A 25,171-nucleotide genomic window follows, 5' to 3' on the forward strand; every position below is an offset into this window, starting at 1 on the left:
CGGGTCGCGCCCGGGCGGGGGGAGAGCGGCTGAGCGGGGAGGTCCCGCGGGCGGGGCCGGGCCCGTTGGGACTCGCGCCGGGCCGGTGCGGGGTGAGGCCGCCGTCAGGGGCTGCGGGGAGGGCGGCCGGGCTTCGTCCTGAGCGGCGCCGCGCTGCGCATCAGGTACAGCTCTCGGTGCTGCTGGCGGAAAGCTCTCCTTCAGCTTTCTGGCATTATTTTAGGCGCTTAATTAGTCAACGGCGAGAAACATTTAGTAGCGCGTTTAAATTGGCCTGAAAAGTGAGTGGTTTTGACAGAGGCGTTGGTGGCGTTTGAATGCGGTTTAGACGAAGAGACAGGGTAGCATCCCGTTGGGACGGTATTGCTAGACTGGATCGGGATTTGCTCTCACACCCGTTTTCTGTGGGAACGGGTGCAGAGAATGTATTCAGCTTAAAGGTTTTCCCTGCTTCTTTCGCATACATTCTGCAAGGAAACCTGTATCACTAAAAGTGATGTCTTCAGTCGCCTTTTGTGCACAATACTTATTTCGAGACGGGGGTTTGTCTGGGGATTTTTTTGTCATGTCCACTGGCTAAGTGTACTGGAAGCAGCCTTTTTTGACTGACTTTATTTTTGCTTTGCAAATATATAGATTTAGTCATTCGTGGGTAGTATTTGTAACAGTACTGAACTCTCTTGCTTTTACTGTGTTATTTTCTTGCATTGATTCATGTCAAAACAGGGAATAAATGTTTGTACACTAGTTCAATGTGTGCTTATCCAGCAAATTAAATGTGTGATTGTGCAAGCCTTGTCTAGTTTTGACTTACATGAAATCCCAGAATTGGTAAGGTTAGGAGGAGCCACAGTGGGTTATCTGGGCCAACCTCCCTACAATCAGAGTAACCCTGAAGGTGTGGTGGAATTGGCTTCAACATGAGCAAAAACAGAGTTTACAACCTCCAGACCTAAGCGTTATCAATCCCAAAGCAAATTAGTTGTGTCTCCAGTTCTGTCACTTTTACTGAAAAAGTAAATCTGGCATTATGTGCGTCCACTCAGAACATGTTCCTCCTTTTTGGTTGTATAGGCTAACAGTGTACATCATCACTAGAAGAGAGCTGCACAAGCTGATATTCCTGATCTTAAGCTTTCAACGTTAAGGGTATTCCCAAGTGGAAAGCATACTTCTGTAACTGTTTCCATGGGGGAAACAAGCAAGATTTGTTCCTCTGCTAGGTGACCAGTAGTGTGTTTGTTGAATTAAACTAAAGAACAAAAAACATGTCTTTGCTTAGGAGGATCTCCAAGTACTTGTCTTCACTGAGGAAGCACACTTATAATTTAATGATGAAGACAAAGCTCTGAAGTGGAATGCTTTGAAAAAAGATGCAGGAAAGAAATTGCACATAAACAGAATTTGCTCAGATACGAATTGGGGCCACAAAATTTTCTGCCTACACTGTAAGATAATATTATTTTATTTCTACTATGGTACCAAGTGAACTAGTGTTATTGGTATCTTTATTAATATTACTTTAGTATCTTAAGGTAATTCTATAGATCAAATGGAGTTTGTTAGCATGTTCATTTTTCTTCAGTGCCTTCCAAATTTAATGTTAAACTTCTGTTTCTAATACATCAACACAAATTGGCTCAGATTAGGGCCAGTTGGAGAGAGATGAAGGACTAAATTCCCTTTCTCAAGTTAATTACCCAATATATACAGTTTTTGTGCTGTGAGTGCTTTTAGTCAGGTCTTCCACTAGTAACTGTAGAGTGTTGGCAGATTGAGAAAGTTTGGGAGTTCATGGGGGAATAACTCTTGTTAAATTGGGACAATTCTTAGTTCCTAGCATGTAACATGATCAGTGGCCTTGGCAAATGCAGTTTAGCTTTAAAACTGATCACTACACTTGAGTTTGAAGTTTTATGTTTTCAGTGGAATAATAGATTAGATTATTTGAAGGCCAAAGGGTAGCTCGTGCAAGTAATCTCATAGACGTCAATGTAAGAATTAGCATTAATAAGTCATGTTATTTGGCCTGAAATGTTAGCTTTCTGATAAATGGTAAGTCTACCAGTAGTTTTGTATCTAGGTTCAATTAAAAGCTTTGCTCTTTTCCAGATGCAAGGATTTAGAGAATATTAATTTGTTGGTAGATGCTACTCAGCTTGTGAACATGAATAGAGTTGATCATTTCGTTTGTTAGATAGGTGCTCATGATTATGAGGGTCTTACTCTTTCCAGTCATAAATTCCTGGTGGAGTTACAGTTTGGAAAGGATCTATAATTGCTCTATGAAAAAGATAGGCTTGTATAACTATATGGTAATTAATAGGACTCAGTTACTTGGGAGTCTTGCATTCCTTTTGTGACAAAATACCTTTGAAATTTATTGTTGTTCAGGATGGACAAAGAGTCTTTGCTAGCTGACATTAAATCAAAGACAAAAAAAGTGGATCTCAAACTCCTCCCTTCATGAGTCACATGGATTTGTCTTCAGCTGTGAGCTGAATATTTTGTATGCCACAGGTACTCAACCTGTGAGTGCTACCTACGTCAGCTTCAGGACAGTTTTATTGCAGGTGTTATGCAGTGGAACTAATACAAGATTTTAGAAGTGTATCTGGCAGTTCAAGTCCCAGACTCGGTGTTTTCTGTCTTTCTTTTATTGAGGAGTTCTGTAGCACAGAAATATAAATACTGTTTGACACAACAGCTGCTTTTCAGCTAGTGCCTTATAAAAATGTGATTTTGTTGTTCTGTTCTAGGTCATCTTCTGCTGGCTGCTTAAATACAGTGTTCTTACCAGCTCATAGAAAAAGTATAGTTAGGAACATGATTAGCTTATTTTTGTTTGTTTTAAAAGAAGACTGTAGAATGTCAGTTATACTAGATGAGACAGTATATAGAAAAGAAATACTTAATAAAGTTCCCCAGTCTACTTAAAATACTTCTTCAATCTGTAGAATTTATAGAAAATTACTAGAACTTACCACATTATTTATATTTTCTGAAATTTGCATGAGTACCTCAAGTGATGCCTTAGTTACCAAAAAAGAACAACCTTTCACTATTACTGTCTCTGTCTGGCCCTGTAGCTCACATGCGTGCAGGCACAAACGCACAGCTTGCTTCAGTGTAAAGATGGTTGCAAGGAGATGGGAAGGGCCTTTGCATGAGTTCCAGCAGGAGCATTTATTGCCTCTACACTGCCGAAGATTCAGGGGCAAAGATGAGAGAACGCTGGCGATCCGGGGCTTATCCGGGGGTGGGGAAAAGATGGGACTAGGGAAGAGGGACTAATGGGGAAGCTCTGGGGGAGTGACAAGGGATAGAGGCTGACAGGCAACCGGGGAATCCAAACTGGGATAGATTAACATAACAGAACAAGCATCCTGGGAGAAGCCTTTCTGGTCACCCTAACATAAAGTGGTTCTTGTGGTACTGGGGACTTGTCTTACTGAGAACTCTCTGTCCCTTGTAACGTAGGTTCACCGGCCACCACACTTCACAAATTAAGCACTATGTTCTCATTTATGGTGTTCCTTAAAGGAATCATTCAGGAGTTAAGGTCTAAGAGATCCATCAGAAGGTTTGCCAGAAGTTGTCATGTTTGATAATATGTGACATGTTTAGAAATGGTAGAACTAGAAAGACAAGAAGTAATGTGATTATTATAATTATGGAAATGTTATTTTGCACACATAACAAAACTTAGCATCTTTTACTGATGCTTTTAGTGTTCAAAATATTCCTTTAATAACTCCCTTTCTTTAGAGAAAAAATTACTGTGCCTCTCTGCCTGAATTTATTAGACATCTGGGCATGCATGACTATGAATGCTGCCAAATTCCATGTTTAGGTTCTGAGTTCCCAACAAGACTTTGAATATCTTTGTTTCTTTTGCACCAAATTAATTATGGACATAAGCTGACTGAATGGGTTTCTGATGGGTTTCTTCATGTTTTGAGGTGACTTTGTTCCACCATTACTTATTCATAGCATAGTCCCAGTGTTCATATAAGTTGAATTAAAAATGCTTTCTTTTTTTCACCCTCATCTATGTTTCAACAAGTCAGCAATGTGGTGATTGTGGTTTATTTCTGGGAAGGCAAATATTTTTTTTTTTTAATAGAGGTGGTGATGTTGAAAAAAGCCATGTGGAATCTAGTTGTACAACGTAAATTTTTTGAGCTGATACATTTGTGGGGATTGCACACAGGAATGGCTCCGATTTAAATAAACTTTTCTGAAGTTGCTTTCGAGTCATCTACTCACCTGTGTGATGACTTTCAAGTATTTAGAGATGTTTGCTATTGACTAACTTGTTTCAGTTGTAGTAGTCTAATGCAGGCAATGGTACCATTTCCTGTCCCCCTGCAGAGACTTACATTGAACCCTGAGAAGTGCTAAAGGAGGCCCAGAATGCAGTTCTGGCATAACCCTGTTTCCTAGAATGTCTTAATAGAGGTTCCCTAAGTGTTTACCCCATGTGAAGGCTGAAGTGCCAACATGACTGTATTTCCTTAGGCTGTGTAGGGTAGTGATGACATATTCTTTATCAGAGTTTTAGTGGGACTTTGGAAGATGCTTGCTTTAGTGCATCCATCTTTCCAAACTGATGAGTTTTATTTCTGTGGTACAAACTATTAGTTTTGGTCATTGGGCTGTTGACTGAAAAAGCCTGAGAGACTGTTATAAACCACCCCCACACCCCCTCTTTCAACCAAAAACCACCACCAAATACTGTGCTTCTTAGCTTCCAGAGAAATTTTAAGAGCTCCAAGAGCAGGATCCAAGACACCTGTTAAGTCCATAAAGTGAAGCTTAGGATGAAATCACAGTATAATTTCTTTTCTAAGGTGTTGCTGTTCAAGCCAAGAGAGCTTGAAAAGGAGAGTGGGGAAGAAAAGTGTAAACTGAGCAGAAACAACTATTTGCTTTTTATTTTCCCCCACTTACAGTAAGATGAAACTTTTAGAAGTCTTATTTTTCTGAAAAGTAGGAAAATTGAAAGCATGAGCTGGATGGTCTTCTTTTTTGGCGTGCCTGGTCCTCACCTGACTCCTCACAGTCTGCTTGCATTGTTCACTAATATGAATATTTGAGGTTTATAAAAGTCTTTGTCCTTCCCTCTTTCTCTCTGCATCAAATCAAGTCCTGTAACTGAATACAAAGGCTTTTGAAAACTTTTTGTCTACTTTTTTGTGCTTATATCTCTGTATACCTTTTCTCATGTTCTTATATGGCTCAAGGTGCACGCGTAGTGTTCTTTTAATCTTTTCTGATGTGCCAACCTTTGTGTGGTCGTCTTCTCTGCAGAACACGTCTTGTTGTTTCCCCCTCCATTAAACCTATATACGTCCATACCCTAAAGTATTAAGGAAAATGTAAACAGCCTGTCTGTAGTTGAAATAATCAGACTTGTGACAAACAACTACTTTCATTGCATCTCTGCTTGCCATGCTTCATCAGTACTCTGTAAACTCTTTTGAGAGGAAACCTGCTCAGGCATTGTCACTGAAGGGCTTTTTAGTTTGCTCTAGGATTAATAGAGGGTGTGGGCAATACTGTGCTCTTGAGGGAATACATCGTGCAGATAAGGATTTCCTGGATAGTGTAAAACTTTTATAAAAGCTAGAGAAAGGCCTCTTGCTCATCTCCCAGGTGACAATTGGATATGAGGAGGTGAAACATTTCCAGTCTGGATAAGAGGGAACAAAACTTGCTTGTAATTGTCCCCTGCCCTGTTTTTGCACTATATAGGACACAAGTTGCTGTACAAGAGAATTAAGTACCAAAAGTGCAGTATTTTTGGCACTGAGGTCAGTAATGGAGAGCCATCCAATAGCACATTCCATTCCTGAATCCACTTACACAGGTCTGAGTGATTAAGTTAGCACTTTTAGATGAATCTAAGGGGAGATCTGTGAGTTGAACTGAAGGCAGACCTTGGCTTGCACAGCTTGGTATTTGTGAAATAAAATATATTAACAAGTCTTTCTAATGGCAGTATCCTGCAACAGTTGAAAGGCTAAACAAAAGAATGGATTTCTCAGAGAGTTCATCTTCCTGTTCAGTTCTCATAAGAACTCAATCAACCAGCTATGAGTTTTGTAGATGATTGATGTCTGTACAAAAGTGGCTGGTTGCTATCTGTAAGCCAACTTATTAAAAAGTAAAATATTTAATGTCTTTGAAAACAGTAAAGATTTATGTCAGGAGGAAGGTACTTGAACACATTACCATTACAGTCTTAGAAAAAGCTAGTGTTCTACATAAAGTAACTGTATGAACACAGTGACCATAAAGAATACAGTTTTTACAGACATGATTAACACTGGAGAAAATTAATGAAAACCAAATTATTATCAGACAGTAATAATCCTGTTACTGTATTTTGGAAAAACACATAAAAAAACCCCCCATGGAACAACATTTTAAAATCAATGGCGCTACTTCTGCTGTTAAGTCAGCGAATACTGTGTGTGCCAAGATTAACTGTGACACAAGAGTTTCCAACATAAACGTCCTCCCTATTACATCTAAGTTGCTCCAGCCAAAATTTAAAAATAACATTAAAACTTTACTGCATTTTGGTTCCAGTCTGGAAAATATAAGGGGTTGATGGAAGAAGTCTTCAGCCTTACATTTCTGAAAGGAAAGACATCAAGGAGTTCTCATACCTGGGCAGTATGATGTGTTTCTCTTGCTCTTTTTAGCCTTTTATCACCTGGTATAGACTTGAATAAGGCAGAATATCACAGAACAGCAGCCAGAAGCTTACCATTCATTATTACCCTTCTCCTCAGCAGTAACTTCTATAAATTTGAGAAATATTTTTATTGAAATCCAAAATCTTAGTAGGGGATGACTACAGAGGACAGAATGAGACCCAGAGAATACGGATGAAATAAGTGTGGCTTGAACAAAGCAGTTTGAAGTGCAGCAGTAGACGGACAGCATTATTTGAAGTAAATGAATTATTGTTTTGGGCCATGATTTCCAACGTAAGTTTCTGTAATCCACTGTTTATGCATTGGCAGTGAAAACCTGCTCTGCCTAAAACTTTGCATAAAAGAACTAATAGTTTATAAAATGTTAAATACTGCTAGTAAATATGTATTTTCAACAGGAATTGTGAAATTCGTATGTATTTTTCCAAAAGTGATTTAGCAAAATACTTTAGAGAACACAACAGCTGTTTTTATGTTTTGCACTTTCTTCATCTTTAATCCTATGAAAGTATATCTGCTGTAGTACAAGGCAAGCAGTTGCTGAAGGTAAGTCCTAAATGTCTTGATCTATCACCCATGGGTGCACACTTGGAAAGTAGTAAACTAGCATGGCATGAGCTAATTAGTATTAATAATAAGAATACAAACTCCTTTTATACCATTTTTCTGTCTTTGTTTCCACTAACCCCTTTAATTTGCAAAGAATGTGATATTAATGCAGAACTGGAACATGTATAACACAACAGACAAAAAAATTTAGTTTTTCAAAGTATGTTTGTTCATTTAAGAAAATCTCTGTCAATTCTAATTTGACCTTCAAATTAGTAAGATGGTGTGAAATGTTGTGAGACCTGGGTACCAATGCTACAAGGTTGTAATTGGTCAAAATAGAACACTCTTCATGGAGAGAAAACAAGAGGTAACAGTTTTATGCCTGAGCCTTTAATTTATATTTTCTGAATTTTCTTTTTTTCTGCTGACCATAAAGAAATGTTTTATATTGTCATCTTCTTCAGACACTTAGCTCTTTGTAAATAAAAATGACTTAGTTGTAACTGAGAAATTGAAGACAGCTGGTTGCATCTTTACCTGTAGTCTGTGCATAGAATTCTTTCCCCACATTTGGGCAGCTCAGTAACTGTTGTACTTGATTAGATTTGCGTAATATACAAGTGAAAATTTTTCATCCTACTGCAAAAACTATGCATATTCATGCAGAGATCTCTCAGTCATGCTGTATTCTTCTATTATAAAGAACAATACAAGTGTTCATTTGAGCAAATGAGCAAAATTAAAACCAAATGAAAATAATCCCTTATGCCTAATTCTATAATGTCCACAATTATATATTGCAATTACATTAGTGCTCAGGATCATTAAGAGTAAAGATTTAGGATTCTAATACAGGAAAAAACTTAAATAAATTTAAGAAGAACATAATGGCCAAATGTTTTGGAATGTATCATATGATCTTCATTTGAATAGATATGGTGAAATTGTGTTTTATATCTTGCTTTTTTTCCTTTAAAAATATACCAAAGCTAGCAGCATCTTTTTCTTTGGTAGTGCTTAAACAACATTGTTGCAAAAAAAAAGGAACACAAATGTTATTTTACCTCTCTTAGGTAATTCTCTTTTAATTGTGTATTTTATCTGGACATTGGAACAGATCTTGAGCAGTGTAACTGTCCAAAGTCTTGCAAAAAGTCAGTTGAGCTGTGACCATGTCAGTATTTCACTTTATACATTTACTCAGTTTCCTGCTATCTGGATTTTATTGCTTTGCCTGGGATCATTAATTTTCATTCATAGCTTTGAATAGTTTTGGAGTTCTTGATGTGACTGTGTTCAATCAACAAGAAGCTCTGCCTCTGTCCCTATTTGTCTTTGCCAGGCCCATCTCAGGAAGTGAGATCAATGTCAAAAAAGCCCAGATGAGATAAAAACCTAAATGTACAGAAAGTATTTATTACAGCCTTTTGTTTAAACACTGGACAAATATTAGCAAAGCTCGCTCTGAAGTGCCAGAGTTAGAGGAAGGTCCATTCAAACTCCTCAGGGCTACAAAGTGCTCAGACAGGTCTGGAGTCAGTACCAGGAATTTCTTGGCTCCTGTACTCAAATTTAGACTTTTGTAATGCAGTTTTTATTTCTGGGGGATGGGACACTAACATCATTGTCTAATGAGGTCTGCCAAACAAAATAGAAGGCATGCTTGGTGGTTGAGGAGAAAACCTCTGTCCTAGTCATCTCATTTCATGTGTATCTGTGTGCAGGACTGAGGCTTAAGGAGAAAACTAAAAGCAGGGAATGTAGGAGCATTCTGAATCAGTATTAGTGACACAAAGCAAGCAGCTTGCCTCATTACTTGCTAGCATTGGTGGCTACACTTGTGGATGCCACTGAGTATTTTTGGGCTCCATCCCATTCACATTTCAACTCTTGGTGTCTAGGTAGTAGAGACAAGGGATGCTGGCAGTTGTGTTTGTTTTGTTGTCTAAATACCTCACTGTGGATAGATGGTTTGGGTACTAAAGAAGAGATTTCCCCATAAAATGTAAGAATAGAATGGCAGCTTGGTTTTGCTTGGAAGTAACCTAATTTGAGACTAGAATGGGAAGTGTGAGTAAGCAAAGAAAGGAAACGCAGTTTTTGGATAAGCATCTCTTTTAATCCTAGGAAATTATATTGTAGATGAACAGTCTTGAAGTTGTCAGATGTATTTAAGCACAACAGTTTTCATTATCAGGTTCTTAGGATAATTAATGTAATTCTGCTACTCAGTTTGCTGATGGAACAACTTTATTAATACATGGTTTTTAGACATTCTGAGAAGCAAGCCGAGTACAGGTTTGAACATGTTTCCTGGGGATCTTTAGAAAGCTAGCCCACCTTTGACATTTGTTCCCATTTTAAACTTGTTTTTGTTTGGTTTCGATCTGTTCCTGCATAGGATTGTGTATATTAGGTAAGACCATTGTTTTAGCATATGATTTATTTTCTGTCAGCTTTTTTATATTTGTTAGAAGTATTGCACATTGCATAATTCTTGAAAACACTGGCAACAATGTTGCAGTGCTCTTAATTTTTAAAAAGCCTTTGCTTTATGCTTTCTATGTTATGTTGTTATATGTGTATAATTTATTTGCATGTATGTTTAATCAATTTCCAAAGCTTCATTTGCTTAGCAACTTCACTGTTTCTCAGTTTATTCCTGTGGCACTTCTCTTGCAGAGTTCAGCCAATAGTAACCATTGTAAATTAATAAATATTTACATTTGTGTGAATGCTTGCCAAAAAATGGCATTTTAGCCCTAACCTTAAAAAAATGTAAAATTCCTGAAAGAGTTCACCATTTACAGTGCCTGAAAAGAAGGGAATCTACTGCAGCCTGACACAGCATGAGCAGAAGCACAGTGCAGTTTGTGAGCAGTGTGAGTGCTGACCAGCGTACTTGCACATGCACCCAGCTTGTGATGGAAAAGTTGTGCTGTCAGGCAGAATGCTCTGTTATACCCTAAAGGTGATACATGAAAGGTAGTCAATGTGTAAAGTTTACTGCTGTGCATGTTTCAAGAATCAGCTATAGAATCACTTGCCACTATGTATCTAAACCTTTTTATTTAAGAATTAATGCATGCAACAAGCATCTGAATGTTTCTTTCGGCGTGCAAAATACTCAGATGTACGCTTTTTTGAATAGATCTTAAAAAAATTATTTCATAGAACGATATCTCTTATAATAGAAGGCACATCCTTTTTTTCAACGCATTTTCTTTTGTCCTGTTGCTCACATTAGACAACCATCACTAGGAGGAAAGGTAGACAAACCAGATTTTCATGATACTGTTTGTGAACTTGCTGCCCACAGTGATTTGTGGAATTTATCTTTTTTTTTTTTTTTTTTTTTGGTGTAGCTTCTTGCCTTGATAATAGGACAAGGATTGGGAATCAAAATCTTGCTTCTTACTTAGGCATTCACAGTCTTGCTGTTAAAGTGTTACATGAGAGAACATGTGGGTAATGGACTGAAGAGATGCTTTCTTGCATACTTACTGAGATTAATAAAGCTTTTGGATAACCTTTCCATGCTTTCTCTGTCAGCTTTTGGTTGGGTAGTTTGTTGTTGGTGTGTGCGAATATTTTGGAGGTGTTTGTTTTTCAAATCTTGAAAGTCTTACTTGTGCAAGGAGCCATGGCCATGCTCTGATGTATTTGTAGTCTTTGGAGAATTAGAGCTTGAATGGGTTTTTTGGTTTTGGGGGTTTTTTTTTCCTTTCAGCAAACATCTCTTTCTCTCTTAGTGTCTTGGCAATATACAGAGTATCTGTGCATTTCTCTGCAATATATACCCAATAGTATAACAGGGTTGGGAAGATTTATGCTCACGTTGGAAACATATTTTGTCATAATGTCCACACACCTACACGTTTTCTAGTCGTGGTTTATTTATTTAATTATTTCTTCTAGAATGGTTGTCTGGGGAAAACAGCACTGCTGTGTTGGCAGAATACAGGACATTTTCTTGAGATTCAGGATTGTTCAAGCAGTCCTTTTACTTCAGTTATTCCTGGCTACAGCAAGCAAAGGTAAGAGAATTTTTTCCTCATTTGTCTAGTGTTGGTATTCCAAATAAATAACATTAGTCTTGATGAATAGGACTTTTGAACATATTCAGGACAGGCAAGTTTTGCCTCTTGCAATCAAGAGGAAGAACTGTCAATAACAAGAAATGAAACAGTTGGTGCTTAGCATTTTGGATGCCTTTCATGTTTTCATAAAAAATCATTGGTAGTAACTTCTAGGCTATGCATGAGGAGAGAACCAAGACGCAATTTGTAGTAACAAGACAAATTATTTTATTGCTGGGGTTTTTTTTAACTGAAAGTGTTACTATTTTCAGAACATGTTGTTAAATCTTTTATACTCCTCTTGCAAAATCACCATAAGATCCTTTGAGCTTTTTTGGGCATGTGTGAGTGTAGAATATGATCTTGGTTGTGGATCTGAATATGGCTAAGGAAAAGGTAATAAGGTCCAAAACATGTAACAGAAATGATGTATTTGAACTTGGCAGTTTATGCTCTTTATGTAACAGTAAAAAAATAAATCCGTAAGGTTCTTGTACAAATTGGATAACTAATGTGGTGATGCTTTTCTGTGACATAAAGTAGAATAAAGTGGGGTAAAATAATCTGTGTTTCTTCATGGCTATTCTGTAAACTAATGGTTAGTCTGTCACTGCTCTGGACCTCAGGTGATAAAGATAACAGTGCTTGTCATTCATAAAGTTTCCTTGTATCAATGGTGTGTAATACCGAACCCACTACATACATTTATCATGTTAATAATGTGCTTAGAGTATTAAAAAATTGATAGTGCTTTTTGCCATGTACTTAATGGCTAATTTCAGAAGCTGCATTTGTGGCATGTTATCTTAGTCTAGAAGGTCAGAATTTCTTGCAGTTCAGATTTACTGCCTGATTTTTTTAAATTTAAGTATGCCTGCTTTACGACATTGTACAAGCAATGAGATTTCACAGGTTACAAACTAGGCTATTTCTTACTCTAATTCTCCAAATATAGTAATTTTCACAAAATGTTTCTATTGAGGCATGTCTGAGATTCAGGTGATAGACCTGCTACTAAGATGGAGAGGTTTTAATTTCTTGTACATTAAATAGTAAGAAAGACAGAGCTGCTCAGCATATGGACGGATGTCATAGAAGAGTTTTTCAGGGAAAATTTGATTGTGTCTAAAGTTCTGAGGAAGCAAGCAAAGAGGGATTTCATTTTTCACCTTTGAATCACTTAAAACTCAGTAATCTTCAAGAAAAGCTGAACTGACACAAGAGTGTGTTTATGTTTTCCCCCTATATTATTGGGGGTTTTTGGTTTTAGGGTTTTAGTACTACCAGCACCATTTCTACTCAGTTCTCTCCTCATCTGAGATGCCTAAATATGTTTGTGTTCTCCAAAAAATATGAAGAGAGAAGAACTTCCTGTGTTCTTTCTGATGCTCAGAATGCTGGATAATGTGATGTTGTTTATCCCCAGCTAAACAAATAGAACTGTGAATGAAAAGGAGGGATGACGTTGATTTTGAGGAAACAGTTCTTAGCTTCAGATTTTCAAAATACTCAACAGAATCAAGTGACCCACATGCAGAACGTTTAGAGTTTTAAACTTTTTATAAAGAACAGTTACAAGCGGTAGATGGAATACTTGAGTATACAAGAGTCTTTTGACATCATTTCAATGGACTGTAGTGAGCCAAATTTGTCACAGGTGACAAACACTTGCAAGGAAGTTAATGACTATTGTTGTTACTAGTTAAAAGCCAGAGTGTGCAGACACATAAACTTGTGACTATTTTTATTCAAGAGAATACCTGAGTGTAGTAATGCTGATAGAGTGGTTATTTGTAATATAAGGAAAATAACACTGCTGCTTATGTGCTGAGAGAATCTGCTCCTGTAGGTCTAATTCTTAATACCTACGGTTGGCTACCTCTTGTAAAGGTATCAGTTATCATTATCTAAGAATGTTTAGAAAAAAGAAGGAGATTGCTTTTTTGGTTTATGTTGTCATTCTCAGAAAGTTTATTTTATACTGTTGGAAGTGTGTGCATACATTTCAGGATTTCTTTTAGGGCTTAAGAGAACATGCTTACTAAGTACATGCTTTTAGTTTTACTGAAGGTAAAACCCCCAGGTTTTGCATCTATTAGAAATAAGTATAGTAAGAAGAAAAAATTCGCGTTTCTGAAAAGGCTTATGTGCCCAAATACAGCAAAAGACATTGAAAAGTCAGCCCACGATTACTATTGCATGGCAACTCCTTCGCTCCAAATTGTGGGGTTTTTTGAATTTTTTTTAAAGTTATTATCATTATTTATTTTTTCCTGAGTTTTCTTACTCTGGAGATGTTTGAAGCATTCTTTCCACTGTGCTACCCCTTCTGTGCTGTCGTGATAAAGGTGTGTTCATGGCTACTTTTCTGAATGTATTGTGTAGTCTGGATGCATGGAGACTAATTATAAGACAGAAATGCCACTGTCAGAGCACAGCCAGTTCCAGCTCCTCAGTTCTGTGGTCAAGGGTGGGTTGCAGCCCACAAGCACCATTGCTAGAGATAATAAGTGACGATTAACAGATCTTCCAAAGGCTTTACTGTAATGTCATCTCCTACCTACGTTGCATCCACTCACATATCGAGGAGACTTAGTCAAGATAATACTGATAATTAATTTCTAATGTAAGGCTGTACTGCACTCACTTGGAACAGCAAAGTGCATTTTCTGACTATGATTATGATTTCCTTTGTGCTTTTTCAGCATTCTTTGGGTAGATAAACTGTATTAAAATTTCCAACCCTGTCTTGTAACAATTCAGATAGTATTGGTATCTACTTTATTAACTTTGGCATCCCTTTTTGGCACTTTCTTTTTTATGACTGTTTAGAGCAAAGTGGGCCAGCTTTCCAGTTTCCAGAAGTGTAGACCTCTCTATGTAAACACTTTTCTTAGTTTAAATTAATTCTTCAGGCCTTGCGTATTGATCAACAGCAATCTTTTTGGATTATATAAAGCAGACCAGGAGAACTCATCAGCAGATTGATCTCATTTTGTGTAATTTTTGTTGGCTACTTGTCTTATGACTGTTTTCATCTGCAAGTTTATGTTCACTCTGGCTCCATTGACAATTTTGAAGTGACAATTTCCCTAAAGAACGTAAGAGAATTTAGCAGCCCTTTAAATCACTGTTGGCACATCAACACTGATTTAATGCTTAACATGAAATCAAGCCTCTCTCAGAATTTGTTCATTTCCAAAACCAAGTCTGATGATGAGACTTCAAGTTTTGATTAGTATTTTTGCTCAGGAGTGGAATTCTAGTCTGTCAATTTGGATAGTTAACAGTGACTTCAAGTTTTGAAGCTGTGTCAGGAAACTGCCTTTACCAGTCAATTTGGCCATCTCTGCACGTTCAAGACTGCTTAGAGGAATTTTGGAGGCAATATGAGTCATGCAAATATACTTCTGACATACACTGTCTGAGGAACAGCTGCTGCATCAAGTCTTCCAAAACCTTCAGCAAAATTTCTGCTTAATAATGAAAGACTTGAGCAATTTTTTTAATTTGGGAAGACTGTGTCACCAGTGTTGGCATGTTATTAGATGGCTGTTTCCTTTATAAAAGCAGTTTCCTTATGATCTGTCCATGCTGTAAGGTGGTAGATCTATTTTAGTTTTAGTTAAAAAGGTAGGTACATTTGAGTCTGTATCTAAAAATCTCATCTTCTATGACACTTTCCCCTCCCATCCAGTCTTCCTCACCCAGCTTTTAAGTAATTTTAAAAATTAGTTTTCCATGCTGAAGTGTTCTTAGCTGAGTATCCCAGATTTTGCTTTCAGACTCTGACAAGTGGCCAAACGGAATCAGTGAATTCATGCTGCAGGGTTAGGCGGGGGAGGTTTGCTGTTGGGTCAAGTACGTCTTTCCTTCTCCATTGCCATTTAAATCCAATCTAAGTATTAACTCACCATTCAAAATCCATTGTCTGTGAGTTAGGATTTTCACCTAATTCAGCCTGTACCCAGGGAGTTTTTTGTTTGGTCTATAGCCTTGCATAGTACTTCCATGATGTATGCTGAACTTCAGGAATGATTCAGGGTTGTGAAAAAAACCTGTGCGTTTCTGCTAGTTAGCATCACAGAGCTATAGGATGCAACAAGAATAGATATCAATGACTTTCCATGAAACTGGATTGATATATTTTGTGTTTCAGACTTTTTCTGGTAGCTTGTACCTATCAAGCTGCACTTGGAAGTTAGGAACTTTCTCATTGTTTTCACGTGTTGCTATTGAAAAAGAAATTTGAGAGCCTGGAGGTCAAGAGACAGAAAAATTGTTGGAACTGGCCTGATGAAAGCTGGTGCTCTGGTTGCTTGAGAACATCACAGAAGAGCTGGCTGCAATCTTGACAACTAACTAGGACTATGAATGTAACCTACCCTGGAAAAAAAACCCTGATCCAAGTTGCCTGGAAGTTTGTCTTCTTACAGAGGAGCTAATGGAAAAGGATTTTTTCCTATGTTGGCTGATCATTTTCTGCTTGTCTGACCCCTGACCAATCATCATTAATCCCACAAGTCCTCTGGAGCATACATAAAAGCTCTGCATAGATGGACAAATAATGACCTCCTTAAAGGTGTCAGTAATGTGTTCTCTTGCACTGGCTGAGCATCTGCCAGCCTGTTTCATTTTTCTGTTGTTCCATTTCAAGTTCCAAAGGAACTTTTTCTTATTTTGGTGCTGATGTGTACACCATAAAGCAAGCAACTATGATAATGATTATGCAAATGGAGTGTGGATATTTCCACAAAATAAGAGCTCCAAAGAGTTTATATCTACAGCCACAAAAGTCTGTCCTTTCCTGTACTGGGACTATCGAGGAAACAAGGCACCTACAAGAACTGAACAGTTATGATCAAGTTTCAGTGTTTGGGGCATTGTCTGGAGCTACTTGTTTTATAGGGAAGGTGCCCTGCTGGAGCTGTTGTTTATGAACAGAGGGGGCTGGTAGATGATGTGACGGTTGGAGGCCTCAGCAATCACTAAATGATGAGTTTTCAATTTTTGGAGAAGTAAGGAGAGGAGTCAGCAGAACTGCCACCTTGGATTCTGGAAGGGAGACTTTGGCATGTTTAGGGGACTGGTTGACGGAGTCCCTTGGGGAGCAGTCCTGAAGGGCAAAGGAGTCCAGGAAGGCTGCACATTATTCTTCAAGAAGGAGCAGGTCATCCCGTGCTGAAAGATGAGCCAGTGGGGAAGATGACAGCCTGGCTGAACAGAGAGCTTTGGCTGGAACTCAGGAATGAAAGAAGAGATTATGAGCTTTGGAAGAAAGGGCAGGAAACTCGGGAGGACTACAAGGATGTCTTAAGATTAGGCAGGGAGAAAATCAGAAGGGCCAAAACCCAACTAAAATTAAATCTGGCTACTGCCATAAAAGCCAAAAATGTCTCCACAAAAACATTAGCAACAAAAGGGCTAAGGAGAATCTCTAGCCTTTGTTGGCTGAAGGGGGAAACATAGTGACAAAGGATGAGGAAAAGGCTGGTGTACTTCATGTGTTCTTTGCCTCAGTCTCAGAGTACCCAGTGCTCCGAGCTGGAAGACAGGGATGGGGAGCAAAATGAAGCCTCAGTTGTATGAGGTTCAACAAGGCCAAGTGCCAGGTCCTGCACTTGAGTCACGACAACCCCATGCAGCACTAAAGGCTTGCAGAAGAGTGGCTGGAAAACTGCATGACCGGAAAGGATCTGGAGGTGTTGATCAACAGCTGCTGAACATGAGCCAATGTTTGCCCGGGTGGCCAAGAAGCCAATGGCATCCTGGCCTGGATCAGCAGTAGTGTGGCCAGCAGGACCAGGGCAGTGATTGTCCCCCTATACTGGGCACTGGTGAGGCCACATCTCAAATCCTGTGTTCAGTTATGGGCCCCTCATTTCAAGAAAGAGATTGAGGTGCTGGAGCAAGACCAGAGAAGGGCAATGAAGCTGATGAAGAGTCTGGAGCACAAGTCCTGTGAGGAGCAGCTGAGGGACCTGGGATTGTTTAGCCTGGAGAAAAGAAGGCTCATGGGAGACCCTATTGCTCTCTCCCTTAAGGGAGGTTGTACCAAAATAGGGGTCAGTCCCTTCTCCTAAGTAACCAGTGACAGGACAAGAAGAAATGGCCTCAAGTTGCATCAGAGGAGGTTTAGATTGGATACTAGGAAACATTTCTTCGTGGAAAGGGTTGCTAAGCATTGAACTAAGTTGTGGAGAGAAGTGGTTGAGTCTGTCCCTGGAGGTGCCTAAAAGATGTGTAGATGTGGCACTTGGGGACATGGTTTAGTGGTGGACTTGGCAGTGCTGGGTTTACAGTTGGACTCAATGATCTTGGAGGTCTTTTCCAGCTTAAATGATTCTGTGAGTCTACATGGTCATCCTTGGTCTTGTGCATAAGTTTTACCTCAGAGTTTTCATCAGCAGCTAGGATTTATTGACTGCCTCCAAATTTGTTACTTCCCCATCACAAAAATAAATCCAAAGGAGTAGGTTACAAGATTGTTTCTTAATGTGTTGTTTTGAAAACTCCTAGGAAAATGCCTAGAAACAGTAGTATATTGAAGAATAACTTTCGTATGAAAGATCTTTTTTAAAACTAAATCATTTTACAAATCACCTTTTCTTTATTTAGATCAGGAGGATTTCCTAGGGCGATACAAAGCTGTCTTTAAGACTGCATGTGAAGATCCGTGGAGTATGTCATCAAGAATTTCTCTGCGTCCCTTGAGAGAATTCCTTGTCTGTGTGCACCTCAAGCTGTATTCCTCAAATAGTCCGTGGACAGCATATGTATATGTTGAAAAACCTCTTCACACCAATCTGTCTGCAAATAAGTATGATCTTGGACTTACAGGAGATCATGGTAAATTGAAGATATGGTTGTTCAGAGAACAAATAAATGCAACTGTAAGACTTCGTAAAAACACTTGGAACCAAATATGTATCCAGTGGAAAAGTGACAATGAGGAGATGAAGGTATTCATAAATGGAAAACAAGAATCACGCAAGAAACTAAATGGGAAATTTAATTTGCCTGGAAAAGGCCAGTTCTTACTTGGCTGTTCAAAGCTGCGAGGTACATCTGCGTCACCTCACCAGGGAATGACTGGGGAGCTGTACCTGTTCAGAATGTGGGACAAGGCAAATATGACACAATCTAAGGACTGCCAGGATAGCGGTGTTATACGCTGGAGAAAGGAGGATTGGACCTATAATACGACAGTAGAAGAGGATAACTCTTTACAATGTGGTAAGTACCGCTGCATTGCTTTTGAAATAGTAATTCAGTCAAAAGTTGATCTGAGTATGTTTAGCATTTCTCTTCCAGATTTTATGAAGTGTCAATCTATTAATCATTCCTAGCTAAATTCTTGATGAGATCATGTGAGGACCTGCAGCTTTCACTAGTTTTTATCCAAATGAAAAAGTATAGCATCAGTCCTTTAAAGATTTTCAACTTGCTTCAACTTTTTTGTCTATCAACCGTTAGTGTAATATGGGAGCAGGATGTATGCGACTAAAACTCCTTGGAGCATTGGGGCATGTATCAATTTCATCTTAAAATAGTTAATTTGCACATCTTCTGTTCAGGGAATAAATACAGAGGAAAGCATTGCTGGTTCTCATTCCACATTCTCATTTGCTGGGCCAAAATTTCAGTGAGTGCAGCTTTCAGTGCTTCACTGGTGCATTACACCATATTCAGCAGCTAGGGTCTGCAAGAATTATAGGATGATCCAATTTCTTTATCAGTATCAGTAATGCCTCCTTTATTAAAATGACCAAATGGTTTCTCACACATTTCTCAAAATTCCCCTCTGCCCTGAAAAAGAACCACAAAAACCTTTGAATCAAACCAAACCAAGATTTTATTTTTAGAGAAACTGAGTTCAAGCAAGAGAATAATCCTATTTTTAGCTTTTGCTATCACATCTGTTGGCAAAAAAGACAAACTTGAATCAAGCTTTGATGGTATACAATTTATCAATCATAGGAAATTATATTATCCCCTAAGAGATTTTAATGTGACTACCTCAATTATTGTTTCCTTAAATTTTTATATAGCATCAGTGATTCAGTTTAACTGTGGCACCAGTCTTCATAATCTTTATCCTTAAAAAATGTACCTATCTATTTCATGCTGATTCAAAAATATCTTTTATTTGTATAATCTTATAACCACTGCCTGACTGGACCAGATTCAAAGTGCCTTAGTAAGGGCAGTAAAATAAGGTGATCAGATTTCTTTTTCTGGGAGAGAAAGAAATCTGTCCAACAAACCAGGACTCATGGAGAATGCTGCCAGCACTGGTTTGTAATGAATGAAATGCCTTTGCTGTCCCTGATGCTGTAGTTGGGAGAACATCATCTTTGATGGATTGTGACTTGGGAAAGGAGCTGAAGAAAGAATGTCTTTCTTTTACTCATATGTTGCTGTGCTTGAAGGAACACAGTCCTAAGGCTGAAAGGGGGAACATTCTGGCTACCAGACATAAGTTTGGTACAAAGAAAGTCTGAGAGAGGTATGTCTGGATGGTGGGGAAAATCTTGGTCACAGTGGAGGATCTGTTTGTCTTCTACTGATGCACAGAAAGCACAACCTCCTTGTTTTCTGTTCCAGCAATTTCTGCCCTGAATATAGAGCATCCTTGAACATCACAGGACAGCTTGATCAGGAAATGCCCAGCTCCAGCCCCAAGTGATTAATGGGTTTAGAATTCACGATTTAGTGGCTTGTGGAATCTCTAGTGAGTGTGTAAGATGCGTGGTTTCCAAAGCTCTGTTGCTTAGCCAAACTGACTAAGCAGTAACTATTCTAACAGGGTTTGTTTCAGTGCAGAGACCATCTCTACTGCCAAATATAAGTTATCTCCTCTAGATAACTGGGGGCATTAACAGCTTTTCAAAGAGAAGCTTACTGGAATTCTTTTACAGTTTATTGGCCTCTCTTCACTAATAGATGCATTTTAGCTGATTATCTCCCCCAAGCTGTGCTGTGAAAAGCATATATTTAGCAAATATAGTCCAATAGATAACAAAGCTTTTACAGTAGGAATATCTAACAGTCCGTGTCAGGTGATTTTAATTGATGTTGCTACTACTGTTACAATCTGATTTCTTTCAGTGAGTTCCTCCAAACTCCTGTGTAAAAATCACCTGATTTGGGAAGCTTCTCTGGTTTTTTGTTAAAACAGAGTAACTTTGAGTAGTAAGTCTGCAGAAGGATATAATTTTACATCTGCAATGAACGTAACTGGCAAAGGGCAAAAGTTTTGGAAAGTCCTAAACTTTGTAGGCACAAAAGGTGAAAAGGAAGTGGTTCATTAGTCATAATTGTGCTGGAGGACAAGTTTCAGATTTTTTTTTGTGACATGGTTGGCATTTTGTGCCTACGTAAAACAATTATGTGTAAAATGTTCTGTCAAAGGCTACCGTAATTTCTATGATTTCTTCTTTGCTTAACCACTCAAAGTCTTTGTGCAGTGTAAGCCATTGTCTAATTGGTGTCTCATAGGCAGTGATCCACTCCATTAATAGGTCTAGGTTTACTTAGCATCACTTTTCCTGCCTTTCTGTTTATTGACTCTTCTGATTCGTTTACTTTAGTTTTTATAATTTATTTTCATGAATATTTTTCAAATTACCAAAGATTTGTTTAATTTTTTTCTTAACAGTTTGAGGTCTAATAAGGATCAAAATCCTGACTCTGGTGAGATTCACACACATGCTTAGCATTTAAAGGTATGCTTAACTTTAACCAAGTAGCTCACTCCCCAGAAGTGGCTGGGATTACCTTTGCAGTAGCTGCGTGTTTTATGCATCTGAAATATGCAAGAAAGGACATATCTGACTGCTTCCCACTTTGGGATGAAGCTGCTCACATTTCTTGGACTAATGGTTCTCAATAGTGAAACCTTTAGATCTGTGTTAAAGATGACACTCTTGCTCCTTCCAGTGACAGTCTTCTGGTTCTCTTTCTTGGTGTGGCCACTGCACACTGAGCAGGTGTAAATACTGCAGGCAGGGCCAGACAGGGAAGGAGGTCACACACTTGGTGCGTTACTGGCCTTCCATGTACATTCTTCATGTTCCTTTGATAATTCCCCTCTTGGTGAGAGAGAAGTAGCATAACAGCTGTGATATGCAGAGAAGAGTGCCACAAGTTGAATGTGTCTCACTTTACAGATAACCTCCTGGTATTTAAAAATATGTAATTGAAGAAAGATGTGCTCACCCTTCCAAATTCTAACCTTGGAAAATTTCTTTATCTTGTTCCTTAATTAATGATTCCTTTGTAGCAACATACTTTAATGTGGACAATATGAATGATACCACTATTGTCTCTATATAATCCAAGTAAAGAGTCTACTAAATAATCTAAAGTTTGGGGTGATTTAAGAGAACAAACACACAAGAAAATAAATGAGGTTAAAGTGCTAAATGCTTGAAAAGAAACTTTAATCATCTATGAGTACCGGCTCTTCAGTTGTCATTTTTACATGTGATACTTTCAAGTTGCCTTTAATAATAACTTCACTGTGAAATGTACTGTTTAAACATTAATCATTCAGTTATACATTAAACAGTAACTTTCTTAATCCAAATAGAAATATACAAACTGTTACACTGTGCATTTATGCAAGGAGCACAGATATGATGGGACATCTGTAGCAAATTTCAATGAATAAATAAAATAGATGATTTGGGGCATAAATAGGATCACTGATCATAAAGCACTGCCATCTCATTTGTGATATTGGTGCTCTAACTTTTAGCCTGTTGCTTTCTGCTGCTTCCTAATTGAAATTTAGTGAGTATATTGTAGCATTTATGATTTTTCTAAACTGTCCTGTCCAACCTTCAAGATTAAGATGTTGCCCTCTCTTTTTCATGTACTCTTTTGACTCAATATTGCTAAGCCTGCTGCAGGTGTTGCTGGAGGGCATTTCCACACTTCTGGGTACAGAGCAATTTAATGCTGATGGGAGAAATGGGGAGTGACCAGTGCTCAGTGTGACTGTTTTACCTCTGCATTCTCAAGGAAGAGGAAAACTTCAGTTTGGACTTTTGTTCCAGTTGCAGATGTGGGCGGTATAAGGATTGTTTTAGGCTCATGTAATCCCATTTAAAGATTTCCCAACTGTGTGCCCATCTGATGACAGGATCACCTTTCCTGGAAGGGAGGGTGAAGTCCCAAGGCTTTACATCCTTAGGGAGAAAGTGGAAATGTAGTCGTCACTCATCCGGTCTGCATCCCAGCCTGCTGGGTACCAAACCTTGGGCTGTATTATTATGCTTACTGAGTGGATCATGAAAGCAGAAGATGAAAAAGGAAATTATTTGCCCCAATGCAATTTTTTTTCCCTAAAACTGTAAGGACAGGATACTAAAGAAACCTCTAGAAGCTCTTGAAGAAACTGTGATGTGAAAAAAATACCTAGCTCTGGAGTGCCTTTTTGATGAGTCAAGTGGCACTTTACTTTGTACCTATTAACAGAACGCATATTTGACCTTCCCTTTTTTGCTCTTGTTCCCTCCCTCTTCTGTGATACCAAACAAAGTGGCTTTTTGGTAATCAGCCATCCAGAGAAGTGGTAATTTGATTCACCTCAGTATCTAATGTACAGCTTTCCACAAACAGATAAAAACAATTTATAACCTAATTTCTTACAACCGGTATAACACCAAAGCTGAGTTAAAAATACTAAGCCTAAATTTTCTGTTAAGGATACTAAAAATGAACTGGCCAAAGTGACCGAGCCTGCTGCGAACAAGCTGACATTTGTTTCTGTCTAATGGCCAGTGATAATTCATCCTTTCTTCCATGGTGCCACCACAGGGAGTCAGAGCAAATACACGGTGTCACGAGGGGCACCAAAATATAAAACTAAGATTGCACTTAAGTTTTATCCTGTAAACTTATATACAATGTGCTCAAAATCTACCTTACGTAGAAAATCAAGATAGGCTAATGTTTCCAGTGTGCAACTAACTAACAACTATTAACTTGTGGAGGATTTTTTTGTGTTATTGTTACAAATGCCTTGTGTGACAGAATGGTTCATTTTGGCAGAACGTTTATTCAGCTGAAAGGTTTGTCAAATGTTAAAGGAACCCAATCTCTTAATGGAAAATATGGATTTAATTTGAATAGGAGAATTGAATGTCATATTTTCAGTGCCTGTTTCTGCAAAAAAAAGAAGAGCACCATTTTGAAATTTTGCAGTGTGAGCTACTCAGTTTTGTTCATGAGCAAGTCTTGTGAAAGGTATCAATGCTGGGCATTTTCATTTCACTGAATGCAAATGGAGTGCAGTGGATGCTGCACAGTTCTGGTAACCGCTGTAATAAACAGGTAACTGTTGCCTGTAAAAATGTTTAGAAGAGGATGTGTATAGATTTAAAAATTGCAATGTGGAATTGACATTTTAAATGTTAAATGCTTGTAATTACCTAACCCAGGAAATGATACTAGGTTTCTGTTTGGAATTAAAAGCTTGGCTTTGGCCTTTCTCGTGGGAATTTTTCACGCAAATCAATTCCACTGACTGAATGAGTTGAATTTTTGGTGAAAAAACTTTCAGCACTATAAGTGTGCTGTAATTTCTTATTTAGAAAATACAATTTTTATAAATTTCCTTGTATTTTTATTTTTATTTGTAAGTCAAAACTGATCTTAGCAGCAACATACAGTCGTGGTTATCTCATGTCATTCTGTGGTGACAGCCGAGTACTGTGGCTTGAGGAGACCAAATTACATAACCACCAAACTGTCCTTTGGGATTCTTCCATTTGCTGTTGATTTGTTTTGTGAAAGCTGAACATAATCAAGACTACCTGTGCTTTGAAAGAATGGTCTTGGGTGCTAATACAAACTGTTCTCATTTTTGTCATGTTTTTCAATTAATATAAGTAAAATTTTAGTAACTTCATTCCATAAACCTCTCATCTAGGCCCTACATGTGTAAGTTCATAAATGTATGTTTCTCTGCCAGGAATGTTGTACTTCTACAGCTTGGCAGGGCTGTTACTGCTCCTTACATTCAGTGCCTGTTTGGTGTCTGGAGCTGACTAGAAAGCAGCTGCCCTTGCATTCTCTCACGTGTTTCCTGACACAGAGGCCAGCTGACAGAGCCCTTCTCACTGTGCTGTCCCCTGCCCCTCCTCACCTATCACACAGGCTGGGCAGGGGGAGAGTCCATACGGAGGCTCTAGTTCACTAAAGTTCAGACTGTTTTTCTCCTCCTGGGAAAGCCCAGTAGTGGCTTGCTCAGAGGATGCTTTCTGCAAAGGTTTAAAGGAGATCATGAAGTGTTAGGTAAAACAGCGTTAGTCAGCAGCAGCAATGTTCCCCTGAGACAGGAGGACAAGAAACTGCAGCCAGTAATGTCGTTCTTGCACGAAATTGTTATCAGCAGCCAGATTCCAGCTGCTTCTCACTTCTCCACCCTGGAAAAACTGAACTGCTTCTCACAGACCAGGTTGTCTGAAGACAGGTGAATCAGAAAGGGTGTTGCCTTTCCAAAAATTTTAAGAAAGACTGTACTGCTCCTAAGTTAGATTGAAGGTAGGGAGAAGAAAAGGATTTTTTTTTCATTATCACAGTTGGAGATAGAACACTGTACACCTTTCATGCTTTAAGGGCTTTTTCTCTATCCTGTGCCTGAGCTACTGAACAAATGGTGTACTTTGAGTGACAGTGCCTTTGGTGAAGGGACCAGAACCATCTGTCCCATCTTGACCACTGTGTTACAAATCCTCCTTCTGCCTTTCTTTCCCTTTGGCTGAATTGATTTTTCAACTCTGCTTTTCTTGGTGGAACAGG

The 25,171-nt window shown here is 38.5% G+C and overlaps 1 protein-coding gene across 4 annotated transcripts in view; it reads left to right on the plus strand.

Moving 5' to 3' along the window:
• Nucleotides 1-78: 78 nt before the first annotated feature.
• The window catches only part of ADGRG2 (adhesion G protein-coupled receptor G2), a 59,329-nt gene continuing 34,236 nt past the window's right edge, over nucleotides 79-25,171 (plus strand). For 3 of the 4 annotated variants that reach the window (XM_017728454.1, XM_017728456.1, XM_017728455.1), the window contains exons 1-3: nucleotides 79-164; nucleotides 11,199-11,317; nucleotides 17,978-18,595. In XM_017728454.1, coding sequence (XP_017583943.1) covers nucleotides 11,200-11,317; nucleotides 17,978-18,595 — 736 coding nt within the window. In that variant the 5' untranslated portion in view covers nucleotides 79-164; nucleotide 11,199. The remainder of the gene's footprint in view (nucleotides 165-11,198; nucleotides 11,318-17,977; nucleotides 18,596-25,171) is intronic. The other variant, XM_017728457.1, reaches the window with a different exon arrangement.

Source organism: Corvus brachyrhynchos, unplaced genomic scaffold (genome assembly GCF_000691975.1).
Source record: "Corvus brachyrhynchos isolate BGI_N302 unplaced genomic scaffold, ASM69197v1 scaffold11, whole genome shotgun sequence".
NCBI classification, from domain to species: Eukaryota; Metazoa; Chordata; class Aves; order Passeriformes; family Corvidae; genus Corvus; species Corvus brachyrhynchos.